General features: G+C 37.6%; 1 protein-coding gene across 2 annotated transcripts in view; it reads left to right on the top strand.

Annotated features, from left to right (window-relative positions):
* Positions 1 to 24,908, top strand: part of MTMR2 (myotubularin related protein 2) — a 116,918-nt gene that overhangs the window by 53,431 nt on the left and 38,579 nt on the right. For both annotated transcript variants that reach the window (XM_049620276.1, XM_049620285.1), the window contains 5 exons: positions 12,677 to 12,752; positions 17,675 to 17,769; positions 17,921 to 18,031; positions 21,176 to 21,277; positions 22,631 to 22,714. In XM_049620276.1, the coding sequence (XP_049476233.1) occupies positions 12,677 to 12,752; positions 17,675 to 17,769; positions 17,921 to 18,031; positions 21,176 to 21,277; positions 22,631 to 22,714 (468 nt within the window). The remainder of the gene's footprint in view (positions 1 to 12,676; positions 12,753 to 17,674; positions 17,770 to 17,920; positions 18,032 to 21,175; positions 21,278 to 22,630; positions 22,715 to 24,908) is intronic.

The raw sequence follows: 24,908 nt of genomic DNA, 5'->3' as shown, positions 1-24,908 counted from the left end.
ACTTTCCTATTCCTTTCTCCTCAGCCAAAGAGGTGACCACAGTGTTCCCTTCAGCCCTTGTTCACCTCCCAGCTCCCTTCTTCTTTCTTCCTTGTGCTCTCTTTTATTCTCATAGCTCCAGCTGTTGTTTCTTTATGGATGACTTCCACCCCTTGTCTCTGGTCCTGATCTCTTTCTCAGCCTGCGATCCGTCATGTCAGTTGCTTGCTGTGCGGTTGCTCTAGGATGCTGTTATGTTGTGATCATAATCTTAGGACAGTCCTACCTCTGTTCAAGTTCAGCTGCTGTTGCAAGGTGTATGCCACCTTGGAAAAGTTGCTTAACTTCTACAGGGGGCAGTTACTCCATTTATAAATGGGAATAGCACTACTACTTCTCTTCTGGGGTATTAGAAACACTAAATGAATAATGATCTTCTAAAAGCAGTACGTTAACTAGGCCAGTTCATGATATTTTCCTTGGTGTGAAGCAAAATGAAAGTAATTGAGATAATATTTTATCGGTCTACTTATCTACTTCTGTTTCATTTTTGACAGATATTCTGTTACGAGCCATCTTTTGTCGAGGAAAGACTGTTCTGTATTACAAGAGTATATCCTCCTAACTTTTTGGTTTTAAATATCTGCTTTCTGTTATAAAATGATGTTGCTAATGGATAGTAGTCATTATTGTGGTTCTTTTAGTGTTCTCAGTTATAAGAAAATAGTCTGCAGCCGTATAATACCCCTCCCCCGTCTCCTGTTATTTACATGGTGTATTAGTTTGGCACATTTGTTACAACTGATAAACCAATACTGATACTTTATTCTTAGTTAAAATCCCTAGTTTACATAAGGGTTCACTCTTTGTGTGGCACAGCTTGTGGGTTTTGACAAATGTATAGTGACACGTTTCCACCATTACTGTATCATGCATAGTAGTTTCAGTGTCCTAAAATGTCTGTGCCCCACCGATTTGTCTCTCCCTCCCTTTCACTGAACCCCTGGCAACCCTTCATCTGTTTACTGTCTACATACATTTGCCTTTTCCAGAGTGTCATATAGTTGAAATCCTCTAACACATAGGCAGATTGACTTCATTCACTTAATGGTATGCCTTTAAGGTTCCTCTGTTTCTTCTTTTGTCTTTATAACCCATTTTTTTAAAGTTTACTTAGAGAGAGAGAGAGAGGGAAGGAGAGAGAGCACGAGTGGGAGAGGAACAGAGAGAGAGGGAGAAAGAGAGAATCCCAAGCTGACTCTGCTCAGTGTGGAGTCCAGTGTAGGGCTTGATCTCATGACCCTGAGAGATCACGACCTAAGCCATTATCAAGAGTCAGTTGCTCAATTGACTGAGCCCCCCCGGTGGCCCCCCCCCCACCTTATTTTTAAGTGAGAGAGAGCACTAGCAGGTGAGAGGGGGAGAGGGGGAGGAGGGGAAGAGAGAGAGACAGACAGACAGACAGAAAGAATCTTAAGCAGGTTCCATGTTCAGCATGGAGCCTGATGTGGGGCTTGATCCCATGACCCTGGGATCATAACCTGAGCCAAAATCAAGAGTCAGAGGCTCAACCAACTGAGCCACCCAGGTGGCCCTCATTTTTTTTTTTTTATTACTGAATAATGTTTCTTTGCATAGATGTACCATTGTTTGCTTATCCGTTCATTGTATGAAAGACTTTTTGGTTGCTTCCAAGTTTTCACAGTTATGAACAGCTTGCATTCAAAATTTTATTCAAAGGGCACCAGTGGCTCAGTCTGTTAAGCATCCGACTTCAGCTCAGGTCATGATCTCGCAGTTCATGGGTTTGGGCCCCGTGTTGGGCTCTGTGCTGACAGCGAGGAGCCTGGAGCCTGCTTCAGATTCTGGGTCTCTTTCTGCTCCTCTCCCGCTCATGCACTGTCTCTCTCTCAAAAATAAATAAACATTAACAAAAATTTTTTAAAATTTGATTCAAGATTCAAAGTTGAAAAATTTTCCTGATATTAGGTGTATTCATTCTTAGGGCTTCTATAACAGAGCACTGCAAACCGAGTGGCTTAGAACACAGGAATTTATTTTTTTCACAGTTCTGGAGTGTGATATTGTGCTATATATAATAGGAAATATATATTTTGGTTTTCATTCTCAGCTCCTGGCCAGAGCTTCTAAAACCTTTGTAATTTACTAAGTGATAAAAGCCATAGGAAGATCTTTTATTCTAATATATTCTAATACTTGGTTTCTGTTTCTGGCTCCTGAAACAGTCCCAGAGTGATAAAAGTGAAAGGAACATCTTTTGTTACAACACACCCCTTTCAGCCATACTGAGTTAATGTTAGCCAGGTGACTTTTGGAAAGCCTCTAAGGATGGGGGCCTCATTGTCAGGGGGAAGCAAACCTCACCAAAGCAACTAGAGGTTTGGAACTTTTAGCTCCACTCCCTTCTCTGAGAGTGGGAGAGGGGCTGGAGGTTGATTTAATAATTAATGGCCCAGTGATTGGATCAGCCATGTCTAAGTAATGAAGCCTGCATAAAAACATCCCAACTGAAGAGGTTTGGAGAGCTTCTGGACTGGTGAATATCTAGAGGTGCTGGGAGGGCGATGATGTGTCTGTCCAGAGAGGGCATGGAAATTACATCCATCCTCTTACCTTGTACTTTGCCTTTGGGCCTCTTCCACCTGGCTGTTTCTCACTTGTATCCTTTATAATAAACTGGCAAATGTAGTTTGTAAAGTGTTTCCCTGAGTTTTATTAGCTATTCTAGCAAATTATTGAACCTGGGAAGGGAGTCATGGGAACCTGATTCATGGATGACTGGTCAGAAGTACAGGTGACAGTCTAGGGCTTGAGATTGGTGCTTCAAGTGGGGGCAGTCTTGTGGACTGAGCCCTTAGCACGTGGGTTCTATGCTACTTGCGGGTGTTAATGTAATAATTGGAGTGTAGGACACCCAGCTGGTGTCCACTGAGAATTGGAGAATTGTTTCCTATGGGAAAACCCACAGTGTCAGAAGTGTTGAGAGTATGGGAAATAATTTTTTTTTAGGAGGTTAGAATCTGAAATCAAGGGGACAAAATTGGTTTCTTCTGAGGGTTCTAGGGGAGAATCCGTTCTGTACGTCTCCCCTAGCTGCTGGTGAAGGCCAATTTTCCTTGGTGTTTTTTGGCTTGTAGGTCCATCACTCCAATCTCTGCCTCCATCTACACATGGCATTCACCCTGTATCTCTGTGTCTTATAAGGACAGCAGTTATATCAATTTAGGGGCCACTGTACTCTGGTATATCCTCATCATAACTAATTATATCTACAGTGACCCTATTTCCAAATAAGGTCACATCCCCATAGACTGTCAGTCAGGACTTCAGCCTATCCTTATTGGGGAGAGGAGGGCACAACAGTTCAACTCATAGCATGAAATGGTGCTTGCCAGACTGTTCCTCTTTAGATACTTACCCTTTTTTGTTGTTGAATCGTTGATGGTGATATGTTATCCAGCTCTTGGTAGTTGTGGTTTCAACAGAAAACCAGATTGTCCTTGGCAGTGTTATGATAAGAAAGGGCTATCCTGTGCTCAAATTTGTGCTTTTAAATATGTAACCAATAAGATTTATCCCAGATGCCAGTTTGTGGCTCTACCCGTTCAGTATTTTGTTTGTATGGTTTGTTTGCCTACTTTGTGGTTCGTCAGTCAAGTTGTGTAAAAAATAAAGTAAAATTGATGTTAAAAAAGTTTTTTACAAGAATTATCCAATGAAGAATGGATACTTAATTTTTTCCTTCACAGTTTGAGTGTATAAAGAAACTAGAGAGGATAGTTTGTAATTTCTACAGACTCGTTGTTCCCTTTTAGGTGATTATAATGTAGTGTTTTGCAGATTTCCAAAATATTCTTTCCTGTTTTTCTGTCATCTGACATTCCATGTGAAAACTGACCCATAAATCTGCTCCCTTCCAGATCATCATTATAGACAAGGTTTCTGAATTTCCTTTATAGTAATTTCCTGATTGGAGTGAAAGGGGAAGAGAAGGAGAGAAAGGGAGGTAGTTTAAAGTCACATGGAAAGTTACTGAGCAGTTTGAAAATAGTTTGATTAAGTGGGCATAGAAGAAAATGGGGAACAATAACATCATTGGAGAGAGAGCAGAACTGAACTGATTATGTTTTGGGAATAAAAGAATTACAAATTTTAGTCTGTTTGGTAGGGTTTTTTTTTCACCAGTAAGATTTTAATATGATGAATAGACTTTTCTTGGTAATAAGAAAATGGTTAAATATTATATTAAATGGTACCAAAGAGCAGACCTTACATCATCTTGTCTTATTGATGGGCGTCCAGAGCTCCTGAGGCAGGCTGGGATCTCATCTGTACCAGATGTATTTATGTATTCCAAGAGATTTCTTTCCTCCTCTCATCTGAGAGTTCTGTGACTTTTTCTACACCAAAGATATGTCCATGTTAATGCAGAAAAACCTAATGAATCAGTCTGGCTTGGCTGTTTTCGTGCCCCGGCCCCCATTTTAGGAAGATAGACCTCTGTTGTTTTTGCGTGGTCCTCTTGTTTTGACCTTGACTCCTCTCTTTGTTGAATCTGTATTTCTTCCATTACCGACATATCTGGAATACAGTTCTTCTCATGTAAAAACCATCCAGTATTACTCAAATAATTGCTTGTATTTGTTTCATAAATCTAGGGTCAAATTTGATCACTTCTTCCAACAAGTGTCAAATATTCCTCTTTATTTCTACCACCACAGAGTAATCCAGGATTTTGATATTTTTCTGTTAGATTATTATAATTTCATCTTTATCATATTTAGTTTTGTACATGTTCTTGACTGTGCCATTTACCTTTATCAGAGACCTGCAGTAATTTTCCTTTACATGACTGGTCAAGTTTAAAATCCTTACTCCACCCCCACCTAATATTTTATCATAAAAATTTCCAAATACACTGTTGAGTTGCATGAGTTCTTCATATATTTTAAATATTAACCCCTTATCAGATATGCAGATATTTTCTCCCATTCAGTCAGTTGCCTTTACATTTTGTTCCTGGTTTCCTTTGCTGTGCAGAACTTTTTGTGTTTGGTATAGTTCCACTTGTTTATTTTTGCTTTTGTTGCCTTTGCTTTTGGTATCAGATCTAAAAAATCATTGCCAATCCCAATGTCAAGGAACTAAAACCCTCTGTGTTTTCATCTAGGAGTTTTATGGTTTTAGACGTTACGTTCACATCTTTAATCCATTTTGAGTTGATTTTTGTGTATGGTATAAGAGAGGGTCCAGTTTCACTCTTTTGCACATAGCTGCCCAGTTTCCTCAGCTCCGTTTATTGAAGAGAATGTCCATTCCCCGTTGTATATTCTTGGCAACTTTATTGTAATTAATTAGCCATGTATGTGTGAGTTTATTTCTGTGCTCTGTATTCTGTTCCACTGATCTTTGGGTCTGTTTTTATGCCAGTACCATATGGTTTTAGTTATTACAGCTTTGTAATATAGTTTGAAATCAAGAAGTGTGATACCTCTAGCTCTGTTCTTTTTCAAGATTGCTTTGGCTATTTGGGGTCTTTTGTGGTTCAGTGTAAATTTTAAGATTTTTTGTTCTATTTCTGTGAAAAATGCCATTGGGAATTTGATAGAGATTGCATGAAACCTTTTATGTTTTTTTTTTTAAGTTTTTTTTTAACATTTATTTTGAGAAACTGTGAGTGGGGGAGGGGCAGAGAAAGAGGGAGAGAGTAGAGAATCTCAAGCAGGCTCCACACTGCCAGCACAGAACCTGACAACACAGGGCTTGAACTCATCAACTGCAAGATCATCACCTGAGCCCAAGTTGGATGCTTAACCGACTGAACGACCCATGAACCCCATACTTTTCTGTTTTTAATGTCACAATTTAACTCTTTTTTTTAAGTTTTAAAAATTTCTTTGCAAGGGGGTGGAGGAGCATAGAGAGAGGGAGAGGGACAAGTGCAGAGCCCTATGGGGGAATTGAGTTCATGAACCTGTTCATGACCTGAGCCAGGATCAAGATTCCAATGCTCAACCAGCTGAACCACCCAGGCACCCCACCTCTTTTTTTGTTGTGTATTTATGAAGAAATTATACTGTCTACAGTTATTCTTAATGTTCTTTTCCTTTAACCTGTATAATATAGTTAAGTGTTTACATACCATCCTATTATAGAATCAGAGTTTTCTGAATCTATTATATTTACCATTACCAGTGAGTTGTATATTTTGCTTTGTTTTCATGTTACTATTAGTATCTTTTCATTTCAGCTTCAAGAACTCCTTTCAGCATTTTTTTTTTAAGGCAGATCCAGTGGTGATGAACTCCCTCAGCATTTGTTCTTCTGGGAAAGTCTTTATTGCTTCTTTATTTCTGAAGGACACCTTTGCTGGATAAAGTATTCTTGGCTGGCAATTTTTTCCTTTCAATACTTTGAATATATCATTTCATTTTCTGCTGGCTAGATTACCACTGAGAAGTCTGCTGATAGCCTGATGGGGGTTCCTTTTGTAGGCTGCAGAGGGAGGAGGTCATTGACTTGGTACTTGGGATGTTGAGCATTCCTGTGGCTTAGATGAGGGCATCTTTGGAGGAGGTTTTCCCAGTGACTCATGGGTGGGCTTCCTTTTGGAGTCCAGAATGGAGAACTGCATCCCTTTAATGCCTTCTGAAATTCTTATCTGGCTCTTTCCTGAACTCCTCCGTTCCCCCACATCATGGAACTCTTGTTTTAAATCTTTGGGTGCCGCAGAAGAGAGATGGGTTTCTTTAGCAGTGTCCCCTGCTGGAGAAGCTGGGCACTCACTGCTCCCCCTTTTCCCCTATGGGAAGGATCCCTCACCTGCTTTTTCTTTGATCTGTGGAACCTTGTGGGGAGGGGTGATGCTGGCAAAGTTCCTCTTACCAACTTTTATATATCCAAAACTTTATTTTTTCCTTTTCCTTCCAGTGGAGTGTTGGAACTTCTCTTCCAGAGTCCTGAACTTCTGTAAAGGCTTTCTCATCCATGGGTGTCTGCCCAAGTTAGTGTTTTCCAGGTGCTATAGCTAGGTTGGAGGTTTGGAGTCAGTTCACAGGCTCCTGCGGTTTCCACAGCCTGTACCAGGTTCTGTCTGCCTATTACCTGATGCACAAGTGGGTGAGACTCCTCCAGGGTCCCTTGACATATGGTGCTGGATTCCATTGCTCCCATGGAGGCATTTTTTGTTGTTGTTCATGGATAGATGCCAAATTTTAGATGTGAATGGGCAAAAAAAATGAGGTCCATCTTACGGTGCCATGATGATATCGCTCTTCTTGCTGTTTTCTCTAGAATCGTAAGATGGTTGCTGTTTTGTAGCTGAATTTAGAAGTTAGTAGTTCAAGGGTTAGGGAAATTTATGACATGCTGTCTCAAATATTATCCCTGTCTATTTTAGAGCAGAGGAACAAAGCACCATGTGATTAGGCCATTGTAGAAAGAGATGTAAAAACTTACAATGATGCTTCTCTTAAGTGAATAAGTGTTTTTTACATTTTAATAGCACCTTGCAAATCCCTTTATGATGCAGCTGTCTCATTTCATATTCACAAACCTGTAAGGTAGATGTTGATATTATCTCGATAATATAAATGATGAAACTAAGATTCAGAGAGGTTACTCTGGTGGCGGTAAGTGGATTTTGGTCGGGGGCAGGAAGGTAGTTAACATGGAAAACTGAAGTCTTCACTATATACCATGCATTTCTTATATGTAAGTTTTAATTTTGATTTCCCCTTTTCAGCTTAATTACCACCTCAGGTAATTTTTTTTTCTTTTTTAAAAGCAGGACATGTGGGTTATATTTTTGGTAGCCTGGCATATCTGAGAATAACTTCCTGTTGCCGTCAAAGATGTCAGAGGGGTCACAGCATTTTTCTCACAAAGATCTGATAACATTTTGTTACTGTTTTCTAGAATATAGTTTTACCAGATAAATTGAAGCTCGCCTGATCTTGTTTTTGTACATGACATTCCCTCCTCCCCCACCTCTCTGTTTTGGCCTGTATTCTCAGAGGTTGTCTTAATTCTTAACAGTTCAAAAAATTTGCTGTGATTCACTTAGACCTATCTGTCATTGACTTTTATGTGGAACATGGTAAACTATTTTGATCAACAAACTTAGAAAACCTGTGTTCATTTCAAAAGCATGTTTTTCACTTATGTATTGGATTATTGCTCTTGATTTTTTTCCTTCAGGAAATAGAATTCCTTTATTGATACTTTAACCTCTTTTATCTGTTTTTCCTACAGATTCTTAGAGCAGTTTTCATGTTTGTCCTCAACATAAATGCTGTTTTCTGAATAATCAACTCAGTTCTTTATTATTTCCAACACAAATTTTGTTACTACGTTTTTAATTTTTGCAATCATTCCTTATCTTACCATTTCTCTTAGTCTACGTGTGTCTGTCCTTATATCTTTGTTTTATTTCTTAGGGAATGTGGTTGATTTCCTTTTGGGTGTATGCCAGATAGCTTGTAAATGTCTCTACTAACGCCTAAAAGAATTCTTTTCAGAAGACTACTTTTTTGTTGAGCTTCAAGCTGGTACTCCTTGTCCTTGTCAAATAATCTTTTTTTTTTTTTTTTTTTTTTTTTCCTAGGCCCTGTTGTTTCTCTTCTATTTAAGGGTAGATTTGTTCATAGTCAGTGTTTGCCAACAAAGGGTCCAGATTGCCCTTGGCCCTGCTCTGTTTACTTGGGTTCCTTTTTATATCTTCAGCTCTAAAGTGAGTTGTTTTGTATATCCTCTAGGGCATGCCTTCTGTTAAAAATCTGTCATCTGGGGGCAGCTTTTCTGGGCAGATAATGGGATCTTGACTTGCTTCCCTTCGTTGCCTTGTTCTCTGACATTCTCATCAGAACAAGAGTGAGAGAGTCTATGGCTCTCAACGTGACTGCCTGCATGAGTTCCTGGTCTCACCTCTCACTTGATAAAGCTTTACTTACAAACCTTACACCTTCTGTACTACTGTGTGTCTGTGCCACAACTGCCTTCCTCTCTACTTCTGTTTACAACACACGTTTTCTGGGGTGTGCAGTGTTCTTCTGAGTGTAGAAATACAGGAAGAGAGTAAGTCATGGGAACAACACTGTGGCAGCTACGAGGATGTATACCTGTGCAGTATAGCAACTATTGCCCAGCTTTGTAAGTGACATGATATTTGTATTTCCAAGTCAGGTGGTTAGATGATGGGCAAAAGATAAAACATTTCATATGATCTTTCACATGTGTAGCATGCTTGATTTTTGTTCTTTTGTATACTGTGTGCTAGTTATTACTTGTATCTTTCAATCCAGTTCTGTTGTTTTCATAATTAGAAATTCTTACCAGATTCCACTTATCAGTTGTTGGTCTGAATTTTTATTATGACGATTAATAGAAACACTTAAGTATATATTATATGTCAGCACTGGTATAAATGTTTTAAATGTATTAACTCATTTAACATTTTTGTGAGGTACCATGACTATTATCATTTCATAGGTGGGAAAAGTGAAGCATAGAGAGGAGTCGAACACTGTGCCCAAGAGTTCTTAGCATGTGGCATGGTCAGGATTTGAACCCAGGAAGTCTATATATTTTCATATTGCAAGTTTTTATCCTGTTTTTCTGCTTCTTCATTGCCTCATCCATCCTTCGTCTCTCCTTCCTTCTGTCTTCATTCTTTCCTTTTTTTTTTTTTATGGTTTCATAAAATGCTATATCAGGAACTGGCAACTAGATGCCATTCAAAAATATGACCTTTTAGGAGTTATAGAATGTGGCATATAAAAAATTATATGTGTGTGTATATATTTTAGTTCTTTGGGTATTGCATTAAGGTTACTTTATGAAACAAATTGTTAAACTTTCAAAAGTATATTAATTTGGTTAGATTATAAGTTTATTAAACAGAATTAATTTGTTCTTTGTAGTTCCTACTTTATTGGCCTTAGATGAGCATTGGGCTATGACAATAATGTCTAACCCTTTTGTCTAATCTTCCCTAAGCACCTGACTTAAACTAAAGAACGCTTGATCATCAGGAAGATTAGATTCATTAGGTTAGTACTGATCAGTATGAGCACCACTAGAAATATAGCTGATTGAAATGTAGCTGGCCTGGATTGAGATATGCTATAATATAAAATACACTCTAGAGTGTAAAAAAATAAAAAAATATATTAATAAAAGGATATAAAATGTCCCATTACTACTTTTAAAAAAAATATTTTTAAATTCTTTTTAACATTTACTTATTTTTGAGAAACAGAGACAGAGAATGAGCAGGTGAGGAACAGAGAGAGTGGGAAACACAGAATCTGAAGCAGGTTCCAGGCAGGCTCTGAGCTGTCAGTATAGATCCCGATGCGGGGCTTGAACTCACAAACCGTGAGATCATGACCTGAGCTGAAGTCAGTTGCTTAACTGACTGAGCCTCCCAGGTGCTCCTACTACTTTGAAAAATATTACATGCCAAAATGACAATACTTTTATTGTCATTTTATTTTTTTATTTACTGGATTAAATTAAAGATATTATTAAAATCAGTTTTGCCTGTTTCTTTTTACTTTAAAAATTTTTAAATGTTTACTTATTTTTGAGAGAGAGAATGCAAGTGGGGAGAGAGAGAGACAAAGACACAGAATCTGATGCAGACTTCAGGCTCTGGGCTGTCAGTACAAAGCCCAATGTGGGGCTCGAACTCACGAACTGTGAGATAATGACCTGAGCTGAAGTCATGTACTTAACCGACTGAGCCACTCAGGCACCCCTCTTTTTACTTTTTTAATGTGACTACTAGAAAATTAAAAATCACATATATGGCCCATGTTATATTTCTCTTCGGTATTCAGAGTGTATTAAGATATGACACCTCTTCTCTCAGAGTCTGGTAGCAAGAAAGTAGATGGTGTGGTAAGTGCCAGATAGGAGCTCATGCATAGGAGAGCCCTGAGTGAGTTTGAGGGCCTGCAGAAGGTGACCTTTAAAGTGGCTGCAGTACATTGTTTTCTCTTCCTTTTTACCTACTTTTGAAGACTCTACATCTGCTTTTTGGACCAAAGGAAATAAAAGTCAAAAGCTACTTAAAAAGTGTTTGGGAATCTTTTTTCTAGTGGTGTTGGTTCTCAGTCTAATGAAACAAGTCAAGGTTGAAGCAGAAGGCCTGAGTCTGCACAGAGACCGCTGCTCAGCCCTCCCCCAGATGTGACTTAGGCAACGAAATGGATGATGGTGTCGTTTGTGAAGTATGAACACAGGTCAGCTTGAGATCTGTGGAGTTCAAGGTGTTTGGGGGACATCTGGATGGGGAGGAACAGTAGCAGTTGGTTGAATGGAACCTAGAGTGCAAGAAAAATCTGAGCTGGCAGCATAGACTGAAGTTAGGTGAAGCCATAGGTAATGTATGAGATATCAGGAAGTGAGTAAAGTGAGGTGTGGACAAATCTCTGAAGAACAGGGAAGGTTGGGGAAAGGGAAATAAAGCTTATTGAAAAAGAATGGTCAGAGAAGGAAGAGTTTAACAGGATGGTGCTCTTTCAAGAAGCAGGCAAGTTAGGGTGCCTGGGTGGCTCAGTCGGTTAAGCATCTGACTCTTGATCTTGGCTTAGGTCATGATCTCATGGTTCATGGGTTCGAACCCTGAGTTGGGCTCTGTGCTGAAAGCACTGAACCTGCTTGGGATTCTCTCTCTCCCTCTCTTTCTGCCCCCCCCCCACCTCAAAAATAAATAAATAAACATTAAAAAAAAAAGGCAAGTTCTAGATGAGGTCAGATGTAGTTGAGAGATAAAAATAAAGACTGAGAAATGTTCATTATCTATAATAATGAGAAAGTTATTGGGAAGAAAGTGGATTCCCCGGAAGGATTGGGTTAGGTGGCAAAACCACATTGCGGGATGTTGAGGAATTAACATGAGCTAAAAAATTGGAGACAATAAAGATTATTGTCTAGAAGTGTAAGAGGTGGCGGTGGGGGGGCTTGTGGTAGCTAGGGAGATGTATTTATATTTAGCATATGACAATTGTGTGTGTGTGTGTATGTGTGTGTATGTGTCTTGCTTGTTTCATAAATCCATTATGCAACCGTGTATCTATATCTTTACATCCTTGGAATCCAGTGTAGCATCCTTTGTAAGCTAACTATTCAATAACAGTTGTTGGTCATGATTGTAATGTATTAATACCTCTTTTTCAACAAGATACTTTGTCGCCATCATTTCCAAATTCTCTAAACATTAGATCCGCATAAGACCTTGATATTATCTGAGTTTAAATGCACTAAGGCCCCTGGTTGTGGTTTAATGGAAAGCACATGGGCTTTGCAGTCCACTAAACTATGATTCACATCTAGATTCTGACTTGTTAGCCACGTGGCCTTGAAGAAGTTAATGGTCACTTTGGGCCTGTTTTCCCTCATCTGCGAAATGAGGATAATAAGACCTACACTTATAGGGCTGTTGGGGGATTGATTCATTGAGAAAACACGTAAACTGTTTTGTATGGTACCTCATATGAAGTAGGCACTCAGTAAATGCCCTGTAGAAAAACAGCAGCTTCACGTGTGGCACGTGCCAGCACCATAGTTTTTGTAATTTGATTTCAGGTAGTGTGTGTGATACAGTGTGAAAAATTGGCCTTTGAATAAAACATGTTTCTTTTCTTGCTCCCTCCTCCCCTTTCCGTTCCAGGTCCTGAGGGAATCTAACAAATTAGCAGAAATGGAAGAACCACCCTTGCTTCCAGGAGAAAATATTAAAGACATGGGTCTGTAATGGTATTTTTTGTTGAATTTCCTTCTCCTTTCTGAGGATACAGACTGTTCAATACTCTCCGTGTACTGAGAGCAGCCTCACTGTCCAAGACACCTTATGTCTGACTGCACTCATTACTGCCAGTCTTCCTAGCATTTGGTGTGTCCTATAAGCCTGGATCTACTACGCTTACTGGTCATGTGTGTACTTGGGACTACTGGGAAACATACATATTGAATTACACCCTGCTGCTTCTCTTTACATTCATTTGCTTTACATTCGTTGAAAGTAGGTGGCTTTTTCTTGTCAACTGTCACTAAATTTTTTATTTTTTTAATTAAAAAAAATTTTTTTTAATGTTTATTGTTTTTGAGAGAGAGAGAGAGAGAGACAGACAGACAGAGAGCAGGGAAGGGGCAGAGAGAGAGGGAGACACAGAATCCGAAGCAGGCTCCAGGCTCTGAGCTGTCAGCACAGAGCCCAACGGGGCTTGAACTCACAGACCAAGAGATCATGACCTGAGCTGTAGTTGGCCACCCAACTGACCGAGCCACCCAGGTGCTCCCTGTCGCAGAATTTTTTAAAGAAAGCTTCATTATTTTAAATGACTGTAGTAAGATATTGGCTTGCCTAGATAAAACATTGACTTGTCACTTTGTACAAGTAATTTTTCTCAAAACACATTCTTTCTGCTTCCTTTATTTTTTCTGCTCTGAATAAACTTAGGCTGAGTTTTGGATGAAAATATCTCATCTCCATTGCAAAGCAAACCTTTTGCCTATGGCTGCTTTTCTTTTGCATCCTAAAGAACTAAGCCTTAACGTATTGTATGGACTGGAAGCAAGCATTTAATTTTGTTTTGTTTTGTTTTTTGGTACTCAGGCTTTTACTTTATTACATGTGTGTGGTAATCTACAAAATACCATCGCTCTTGAAATAAGAAGTAATTAATTAAGAGAATAAAGTAAATGGTTTCCTAGCCAATGAAACACCACCTTTTATTTTATTATTAATTATAATTTTTTAAAAGGACTTAATAAATGCTTAATTTATCCTGGCGAGGTGTCATTCCCTCGTGTAAAAATAAGAAAGTCAAAAGGCTTGCCTACCGTACATTTAGTTCCTTCGCTCTTGCAAGATACATGTTTCTTTTTGCTTTTAACTCTTGATTGAATACCTCCCCAGTTTCTTTTTTGCTCCCTGCTCAGCCTCGTGTATGCCCTAAGTTCTTGTTCTGCTGAGCTACTAGGTTAGTATTCTATGTTATCAACATTGGACATTACATGATAAGAATGGTTATCATTATTGAATGCCCACTGTCTCATGTAAGCGTCCTCACATCTTCTGAGAAAGACATTAATTCCATTTTGTAGATAAGGAAACTAAGGCATAGGGAGATTACATAGCTAGTAATGTTACAGCTAGTCTTATGACTGACAGTGTTTTGCTCTTCTGAGCCTGAAGTACATGCTATTTCCACTGTGATAAATAACCTTATCAAAGACTCTGAAGTTACCACTCCAACTCTCATTGGCTTCTGTTCCTTTAAATAGCGATACTCCTTTAGGACTTTGTCCTTGATCTGTTTCCCTTTTTCCTCTTACCTGCTCTTTTTGGTTGACCATATCTAAATTAGTAGGTCTACCTACCATATATTTACTGATGACTCTAAAATGTGTTGTTTTTAGTATGAACTTCTCTCCTAATGCATATAAACAAATGCCTGTGTCCTATATACATGCCCTTGGATATCCTATAGATGTCCCTTATACCCAGCATCTCCCAAACTGAAATCATCACCTTTATCCCTAAATTTACTCCTTTTCTTTTCTTCTCTCCCTCTGTTAGTACTAACACCAGTTGTCCATTCACTCAAAGCAGAAATCTCAATATATCATCCTGGACTACTACTTTTTTTCTGAACTCTGACATCCAGTGAGATCCAGAGGACTCAATCTCTAAGAATTTCTTGAATTTCTCTTTTTCTCTCAACTGTCCTGAGTCATTGATGTCATATATGTGTATATTGAATTTCAGGTACCTTTGAGAAACTTCAAGTGAAGGTATTAAGTGGAGATATCTTAGGAGCTTAAGAGAGAGTTCAGGACTAGAAGTCCAGATTTGAATCATCAGAACATAGATATCCATTCAAAATGAGAGGAGGAAATTAACCTTTGGAGCATATAGTGAGGAGGGAGACAAGAACATGGCTTTAGTAAACAGTTTACAATACTTGGTAGAAGAGGAACCCAGGAGGGAACTTGCAGAGTGAAGCGTGTGTGATACAGTGTATCACTGTAGAGAGAGCCAGACTGTATATTTACCTTTGTCCCCAAAAGTACTTTCCTTCTCCACTTCTGTATCTTGGGTTCGGTTCTTCCTCTGCATTGAGCGCCATCTCTCTCTCTCTACCCACCTAAAGGATACCACAACTCACATGCCGATGTTCCTGGAACATGTTTTCCATGTTCGATGTTTCGATGTTTTCTGATCCTCCAGCTGGATGGATTTCCCTTTCGATGTATTACTTAGAGTATGTTTGTGTGCCTCTCTTTCTGTACAGATTGCATGCTCTCATATATTATATTTGTGTATATTTTATATCCTTATAATATGTATTCTCAAGGTCACTTTAGCTCACCTCACAGAAACTATTATGGGTCTTTCCTCTGTGAACTTGGTGAAAATTTGAGAGGGTTGGTGAATCTAATCTCTCAGTACAACTAGATGGTATTAGTATTGCAAAATTCAGAAGAATACCTAATCTATTAAATATTCTGATTCAAAATAATCTATGTAGACTTATGTGAAAAATTTATGTTTAATATAAAGTGTAAGGCTAGAGTAATGTAGAATATGTTAATCCATGTAGATAAGGCATTTGACTTTTAGTTGGTCTAGTATAAATCTGCAGTTTAATTTTTTAAAAGTTAGAGTAGTGTTAGGAACATCACCTGAATGCTTTAAGGAGGTAACAATATCAGAGTATTGTGGCCTGGGTGTATCAGGAGTAGAGATAACTCCAGACTACAACTTTTCAACCTTTAGCACGGGAGTCAGATTACGCTATATTAGTGGTTTAGCTTTGCATGACGTGATGGAAAGAGATTTGAATTTGTAGTCAGAGGAACCGCATTCAAGTCTTAATCTTAGTTACTAGTTCTGAAACGTTAGGCTATTCTCTGAGCCCTGGTACTCTCATCTAAACTTTGTACATGTAATTATAGGTCTTATATGCAAGGTTTATTAGGAAGGTTAAAGGAAGCACACAGGTGAAAAATACTTTATAAACTATGCAGTGCTAAGCCATCCATGCTGGTTGTTACTATTGTCATTTTCTCTGGAATGGTTCCTGGTTATAATCTCTCATCTACTTGGTACAGACCCTGATAGGCATAAATTCTCTCTTCATTGTGACTTAGCTGCCACCAGCCTGAGGAGGAACAATAAAGTGGGCAGAACGAAGCAGAACCTAATGACTGATGATAATAGTAACATAGATAGAAACGCTTTGTGTATGTATACTGCTTACAATTTTGGAAGTACTTTCATGAATTTATGCATGATTTTAGAATAAAGGGTCAGGTGTAACAAAAACATTGGACATATCTTGCAGTAGCATATAGAATAATGAGATTGATTTTCTTGTGTGAGTAAAGAAACTGGGTCTGGAAAGAATCCAGAAATGTTTTAGTAGCATTGAGTAAAGCTTTTCTCATTGAGGTAAAAATTTATAAGGGCAAGAAAATGTATGGAAGGCAAGTTTATGTATCTTTCCTTAATGATGGGTTTATTTAATTTTAAAAGCTTCCCTCTAAATGAAGCATGCATTGGAAACAGTGATTTAAAAAATGTAGCTCATACTTGAACATTCCCAAGGGAACTATTTTGAAGGTTAGAAATGTTTGTTGTAAGGTCAGTCTCATTTCAGATTCCATACAAAGCATTCAGTCCTCCAAAGTGGTGAGTAAAAAGCCAAGTCAGGAAGTTGCAATACCATATTAATACGTATTTTACGTCCCTAAGTTCTCCCAGAAGCCCCTTGGACAATTCTTAGCAATTTGTTGCTGTTGCTTGTGCCTTACTTTCTTGGAGTGATGAAGATATTCCTCTGTTTGCTCATTTGCTGCTATAATGACATCACAGGGATTTATGAATATTTTAAGATGTAAAAAAGCTCATAGTGGGCATTATGAACTCTACCATATTAAATATTATTTTGAGCTAGTGGTAGCTGAGTTATCCTGCTTCATTAATGGATGTCTAAAAAAGCATAATGTTGTGTAGATTCATCGTTAATCATGTAATAGAACAATGCTTGTGATTATTTCTCTACAAAGTTTGACATCAGTAGCTTGGTCAGAAATACAACGTCCTCTTATTCTATTATTTTTCTAAGAAATTATATTTCGAATACATTGCATTTCTCCTACAGTATTTTCCCTGTAAACATAATCAGGTCAGGAGTTTCTGGTATTCGATCTTCCAGATGTATTTTCGGAGGGATGTTGATAAATTAGACTGACCAGAAGCCCAGCAGATTGGGGAGGTGATCTAGAAACTATAAGATGGCTGGTGTCTGTGGCCTGAGACATTTCCATTTATTAACCACCATCACTATCACCCTTCAGCCACGACTCCAACTCCCACACAGAACTTTATCCAGCGGGGAGCTAGCCTGCTCTTCTGTCTAAGGGCAAGTGTTTTCTCTGCCTCTTCAGTCCTTCCCACTTACTCTGCATCCCTACCCCAGATTGCTATGCGGTTGGAAGCTTGGATTTGACCTCTGAGTTCTGTTTGAGTCACTGATTGTGTGATTTTTGAGCCCAGGTTAGAATAGCAATCAGAATTATTTTACTTGTGAAAAGATGAGAGCGCAGTTTTTAAAAGTGCACAATGTATGTATGGTAAACTGTGGACTCTTTGCTTTTGCAGCCAAAGATGTGACTTATATATGTCCATTCACTGGTGCTGTACGAGGAACTCTGACTGTCACGAATTACAGGTTATATTTTAAAAGCATGGAACGGGTAAGACTGGTTGGACTAGATTTTTTACATGTACTTCTGTGTGTGGTTTGTAGTTTTGTCCATTTTTGATCATTTTTAATTAAAGCATTTCTAATTACGATCATTATATCAATTGTTCCATTTTAATTGCTGTTTTCTTTTCTTCCTTTAGGATCCCCCATTTGTTTTAGATGCCTCTCTTGGCGTGATAAGTAGAGTAGAAAAAATTGGTGGTGCTTCTAGTCGAGGTGAAAATTCTTATGGACTAGAGACTGTGTGTAAGGTAAATGTTATAATATTTGTGCAATTTTGATTTGGTTTGAAAAGCTTTCTGTTAAATAGAACCTGTGTGTAGAAACTGGTTTCCAAACTGTCAAATAGATTTCATACTGAAACATCATTCTAGAAGACAAAAACAACAATTAGGAGTAATAAAAGGTAGTCTCTCATGAATTAGGCTTGAATTCTTTTGGACCCAATACAAATGACTTTGACATTGATTATTTCATGTTGAAGTAGGGATGGTAGAAATGATTACCTTTAATTTACAGAAGCCTAGGGGTGAGCCTTCGTACTGGAAGAGCCAGCTCTGATGTATTCGTCATCACCTGTCGTTCCAGTCTCACAGTTTTTCTGCTTCTGAAAAAATGGTGTGAAAAACTTGACATTATAGACCTTCTCTATTTTCTTATCTAACTCCTATCCTTTTTTTCTCCTCATGGTTGGCTCTGTTTTATTTTCGTCCCCGTATTTTCCTTTGCCATGAATGTTCTCTAACTCAGAGCATTTACCTAGCATATTTATCTTTAAAAAAAAAAAAATTTAATTCCAGTGTTGTTAACATACAGTGTTGTATTTGTTTCAGGTGGACAATACAGTGATGTAGCAGTTCCATATTTTACTCAGTGCTTATCATAAGTGTACTCTTAATCCCCTTCACCTGTTTAACACCCCCTCCCACCCCCTCTCTGGTAACCAGGAGTTTGTTCTCCATAATTAGGAGCCTGTTTTTTGGTTTCTTTCTCTCTCTCTCTCTATTTTTTTTTTTGTTCATTTATTTTGTTTCTTAAATTCCATATATGAGTGAAATCATATGGTGTTTCTTTTAGCATTATACTCTCTGGATCCATCCAGGTTGTTGCAAATGGCAAGATTGCATTCATTTTTAACACTGAATAATATATACATGCACACATACACACACAACATACACACACACACAACTCATCTTCTTTATCCATTCATGTACCAATGGACACTTGGGCTGGTTCTGTGGTTTAGCTATTGTAAAAAATGCTGCAGTAAACATAGGGGTGCATGTCCATTTGAACTAGTGTTTTTGTATTCTTTGGGTAAACACTCAGTAATACGATTATGATCTGAGGGTAGTTCTAGTTTTAATTTTTTGAGGAGCCTTCACACTGTCTTCACTGTGGCTGCACCAGTTTGCATTCCCACCAACAGTGCATGAGGGTTCCTTTTTCTCTGCATCCTCGTCAACACTTATTTGTTGAGTTTTTGATTTTAGTCATTCTGACAGGTGTGAGGTGATATCTCATTTTGGTTTTGATTTGCATTTCCCTGATGATGTCTAACTTGTATTTTTTAAATGCATTGATATTTGAATGAAACTTAGACTTTTAGATTTTCACCACTCCGTTCAGTCATAGATCTTTCATATCAAGTGCCACTTCTTTGGTTGCTGTTCTCAATGTGGTCTAATTAATACCTGTGCGCATGTCAATTCTAGATCACCTTAATTTTTTTTTGGTTCTTCTGCCAGTGCCAAGAGTAAAAGCAAGTTCCTTTCTTATGCTACTCTTAGAAGTTTTGTGTATCTAGTAATAAAAGTAATGACTTAATAATTATTTTTATGCTTTTCCACTGTTTTTTATTTTTTTTTAACGTTTATTTATTATTGAGAGACAGACACAGAGCGTGAGCAGGGGAGGGGTAGAGAGAGGGAGAGACACAGAATCTGAAGTAGGCTCCAGGCTCTGAGCTGCCAGCACAGAGCCCCACGTGGGGCTTGAACTCACCAACTGTGAGATCATGACCTGAACCGAAGTCAGCCACTTAACCGACTGAGCCACCCAGGCACTCCTATGCTTTTCCACTGTAGTCAGAAGGGATCTAAGAGTGCAGTAGCTTTCAACCATGTGTCAGGCATGTTTAGCTTTCATGCATGTGTCAGGCACGTTGTCTCCTGGTCACTTTTCTGTAATCTAACAGTAAATAGAGTAAATTTGTAGGCTCCCTGCTGTGGTACTTTTAGATAGCTGTGTGGTTGACAGAGCGATTCTGAATATCTCTACTAGTGGTAAAGATTTTTACTGAAGAAAAACAAGGTATCAGCTTAGATTTCCATACATGTTTGTTTTATAATATGGTAGAACTAGCATCCTAGTTGTGGGTCAGATTTCTAATAAAATGTTCTACTCATTCATGTACTGCAAGTGCATTGTAGTGTAGTCTCTGTATTCAGTTTTACAGGATTGGGTATAGTTTGAATTCTGCCTAGATTATAAAACACCTAGATAAAATGGGTTGTTTGAAAGTGTTCTTAGTCCCCAAGTTTTCCTTAGTGCAGTTAAGATGCCAGTAAACCAGAACATAATATCTGTGTTCAGCCCAAGCACAGAAAATTGCTTGAGGACAAATAACAGAAACGGGAGCCTCCTTGGTCTTTAGATCTGACTCTAGAGACCACATGATATCAACCAAACAATTGAGAATTCACCTGTTAGGAGATGGTTAAAGAACTTGGACATGGAGTAGACAAGGAGATTTAGGCAGAGTTTGATTCTATCAGTCTAGTAGCAGGAAGCTTACAAAGATCCAATGAAAATGAGTCCTGGGAAGGGGTCATAAATAGGAAAGTCATCACTAGGCAAAATGGGAATGAAGATACTTATGAAATATAACAAGAGCTAATCAGGTTTTTAATAGGGAAATTGATGACAAAATGGGTTTTCACAGGGCAAGGACATACGTGAGCTGTGTATCAGTCATAGTAAATTTCAGATATAATATCTTTTATCTCTAGTGCCTGCATCAGATGCTGTCTCCTTTACTGGCTTATCTTGAGTAAATACACAGAAATAAAATTTCTGTCCTCTGAATAAAATGAAAGATATATAAGAACATTATGGAAAGTTATAAACATTATTAAAGAACTTTAAATAAATAGATGAGTAGGCACAGTAGCCTGGAAATTAGAGTACCTTGTGGTTTTGAATATTTCTTTCAAATGAAATGCCTTTCAATAAGGCATTGTGATTTCCCTGTCTCCAGGAGCTCTTGTCCTATTTTTGTATCCCACATTCATAGGTCTTAACATTTTACAAGATAGTTCCCAGTTACCTTATGTGTTTGTTCAATAAAAAGTGAACAATTACAGATGACTTGGATCCTAAATCTTTTCTAGGATATTCGGAACTTACGGTTCGCTCATAAACCTGAAGGGCGGACAAGAAGATCCATATTTGAGAATCTAATGAAATACGCATTTCCTGTCTCTAATAACCTGGTAAGGTGTTTTTTTTTTTTTTTTCTTTATCTTAGAAAAGTGTGTATTATAATTTTTGGAGTACTATAAAGAAACTTGTCTAAGCTACCTAGAAACTACATTTACGATCCTACTTTGCCATTAAACCAAATGCATAATTTAGGTTTAACCTAATCTCTTGGAATAGTTCTTTTTTGGTATGAAATGAGGAAGCTGGACTAGTTGATTTCTGAGGTCAGTGTCTGCCCACTGACATTCTATAATTATATGATGTTTCTATCCAGGGCATTCCCATGATGAAAAGCTGTCTGTGGTCTTCATTAGGATTTGAAATCTTTTTGTTTGTTTGTTTTTGTCTTTTGTATTTGTTTTTGTTTTTGTTTTTGGTTTGTTTATTTATTTTGAGGGATGGAGAAGGGCAGAGAGAGAGAGTCCCAAGCAGGCTCTGCACTGTCAACACAGAGCTCAATACGGGGCTCGATCTCACAAACTGTGAGATCATAATCTCAGCCAAAATCAAGTAGTCGGACGCTTGACCGACTGAGCCACCTAGGCGTCCCTGAAATCTTTTTTAATTAGGAGCTGAGAGTTAAGTCTACCAATTTTAGGAGGAAAGGGTGGACAAATACTTAGCTGAGCTCCTGCTATCTGCTAGTCATGATGTTAGGCTTCCTCACTTATGTTACATAATCCAGCTTCCATGGTGGGTGTAGCCCCAGGGTGGGTGGCAAATATTATTTACGCCTATTTTGGAGTTGAAGCCAGGAACAGGTAGGCAGTTACCTCAAGGGCACAGCTAGTAGGGAGTAAAATTGGAATCAGTACTGGTCTTTTGGCTCTCCTTTGAATGTTTTTCATCATAGTTGTTTCTGTCATTCTGTCTATTTAAATGATAAGTTTTCTTTGTTGGTATACCGATTGTGTGCCAAGAAATAATATGTCAGTATGTTTTAGAAAATGTAGCATCAACTTCGGCTGCCTAACTGCTGACATCTGGGATGTCAAACCGATTAATCATATCAGGAGATGTCTTTTGTTATGTAAAGTCTTTCATTATTTAGAAGAAAACCTAAGCAGCTGATATCTGAAGGAAATACGGTGATATGTTAGCATTTGATAAATCTTGGTGGTGGGCCTCTGTGCTTTTCTATATGTTTGAAAAATATGAAAAAAAAACAATACATTTTCAAAATTATAAAACAAGAGCTAAAACAGCAATATGAAATAGGACACCAATACAAAACATCCTTATAGATGAGTAAATGAAAACTTTGAGTATGATAAGGATATATTTCTGATTATCTCCTTAAGTGTCTGTTGTTGTTTTTTTTTTTTTTTTTTTTTTAGCTATTAACTCTGTTTACTGTTTTGTAGCCTCTTTTTGCTTTTGAATACAAAGAAGTATTCCCTGAAAATGGGTGGAAGCTATATGACTCTTTTTTAGAGTATAGAAGGCAGGTATGTACTTTTTTCTTTCAATTTTAATGTTATAGATTATTTTCATTACAACACAAAGCTTAAAGGTAGACATAAACAGCTTTATATAAGTTGTATGGGTTTTACTGTTGTTCTTTCAATGAAGCCTAATCCTGATTTCTTGTCTGCTTTCAGTTTCTTTAAACTGGGTTGATACAGTGCCAAACTCTGTTTGAGACAGAGATCTTTTAGAAATCTTTTCTTGCCTACCTAAGAGCTTATAAGTAAATCAGCTTGTTTAAAAAATGGTTAATAATGGTAAAAATTAAATGGTAAATATGTTTACATTTTGATATTCTTATATGCCATTCAACATTATTCACACATATTCTTCTCTTTTGGATATCCTATAACATAATTCTAAAAACTTTTATAGTAGTCCTCCTTACAGCTTAGCTCCCCATGAAATTTTAGAAGTTTTAGATCTTCATAGAGGACACACGTCTACATAAAATGTTAACAAATCAAATGTAATAGTATACCAAAGAGATAATACATCGTGACTGAGGTGAGTTGGTTTAATATTAGAAAACCTGTTGGTGGGATTCACCACAGCAAGAGATGAAAGCAGAATTCAGTCTGGAAATGTCTGGAAATCTGCAGCACAGTCTATCATTCTCCCTCTTCTTTCTCGACCCACCACTTCCCAGAGCCCTTAAACTGACTGTTTAAACTCTCCCTACAACAGTCTTTATTTTTAACTTTGCCCGTGTTCACTGTGCTTTCTTGAGAATTTAAGTTCAGAGACATTGATTGTTTCTTTGGTAATCATTAGATCTGATACCCAGTTTTTCTAGAATTCAGATATGAAAATAAACTGATTTTGTCTTTAGATTTCAAACATTTCGTTTGAATTATAGAGCTTCCAATTGACTAAAGTGTGTTTCAGAAAGCAAGGAGAGTAAAAACCTGTCACACCACTTAGAGAACTAAAGATACCCTAGTGGTTTGAAGCGCAGTTCGTTGCTCAGTAGCATGTGGCCAGTAAAATCGAAAATTTCTTATTCAGTTATAAAGCCAGCAGCTTGGCAAAGTATGAAGCAGAATACACAATAAATGGATCAATTAAAAATCAAGAGTCTACAAGTAACATTGCAAGATATTTGCCACTTCAAAAAGTCAGTGTCAGAACTGGGTGGGAAAGCAACCAGAAAATCCAACCAATGTCCTTGGAATGGTCAAAATGAGGGATATTCTGTGGGGATCTGGGCAGAAATTGCCATCTATTCTAGTAGCATTCAACCTAGAACTTTGGAAAGCAGGTGGGAGACCTGTGGCTACAGAAAAGAAATGTTATTAACAGAAAAAAATAAGTTAAAGAGTAAATGAACAGTTATACCCTAATTATAAGATGAGGAAGTGTGGCAGTCAGAATAGAGTCTCTACATTAAATGATATAGATGCTTTATGATCTTTGACTTACTGGGTGAATTTTTGACTTTTTTTTTTCTTAAAGAGTTAGATACTTTGTCTCTGAGTCAACTACGCCAAATCATACTATAAATAACACTGCATTTTTTGTAGTTAGAAGATTCAGGTTTTGGGGTTTATTTTGGTGTATATTAAGTTTATTATAGGAGAAAATGAAAATAATACTTTCATATAAACCTTAAGACTAAAGATGAAACATCAGAGTATTCCTTTTCAATTAAAAAAGATTTAAAGTGGTAACCCTTGCACCCTGCATAGAATTCAAAAGTACAAAAGGGTCTATTGAAAGGTAGGTTTCCCTTCCAGGACAGTCTTGTCCCTCAGCCACCGCAGCTCCTCTCCTGTTAGGAAGTAAAGTTACTGGTTGCCTGTGTATTCTCTCAGAGATCTTATGCCTGCAAAGCCTGAGTATATGTGTGCATTATTTTTTTAAGCAGATAACACCTTACTGTGCACACTGTTCTGTACCTTTCTTTTTCACTTAATGTGTTTTGGAGATCCTACCATCTCAGAACACACAGACCTCCCTCTTCCTTTTTTCTTTCAAGTCGAGGTATAATTCATATTCCATAAAATTTACCACTTTAAAGTGTACAGTCCACTGTTTTTTAAACTTGTTTTTTAATATTTATATTTATTAAATAAAACTTAATAAATTTAATATTTATATATAAATATATAATATAAATATATTTATATATAAATATTATATATTTATAATATATATTATATATGTTTATATAAT

Source organism: Panthera uncia, chromosome D1 (assembly GCF_023721935.1).
Source record: "Panthera uncia isolate 11264 chromosome D1, Puncia_PCG_1.0, whole genome shotgun sequence".
Classification (NCBI taxonomy): domain Eukaryota; kingdom Metazoa; phylum Chordata; class Mammalia; order Carnivora; family Felidae; genus Panthera; species Panthera uncia.
This window is presented reverse-complemented; position numbering and strand designations above follow the sequence as displayed.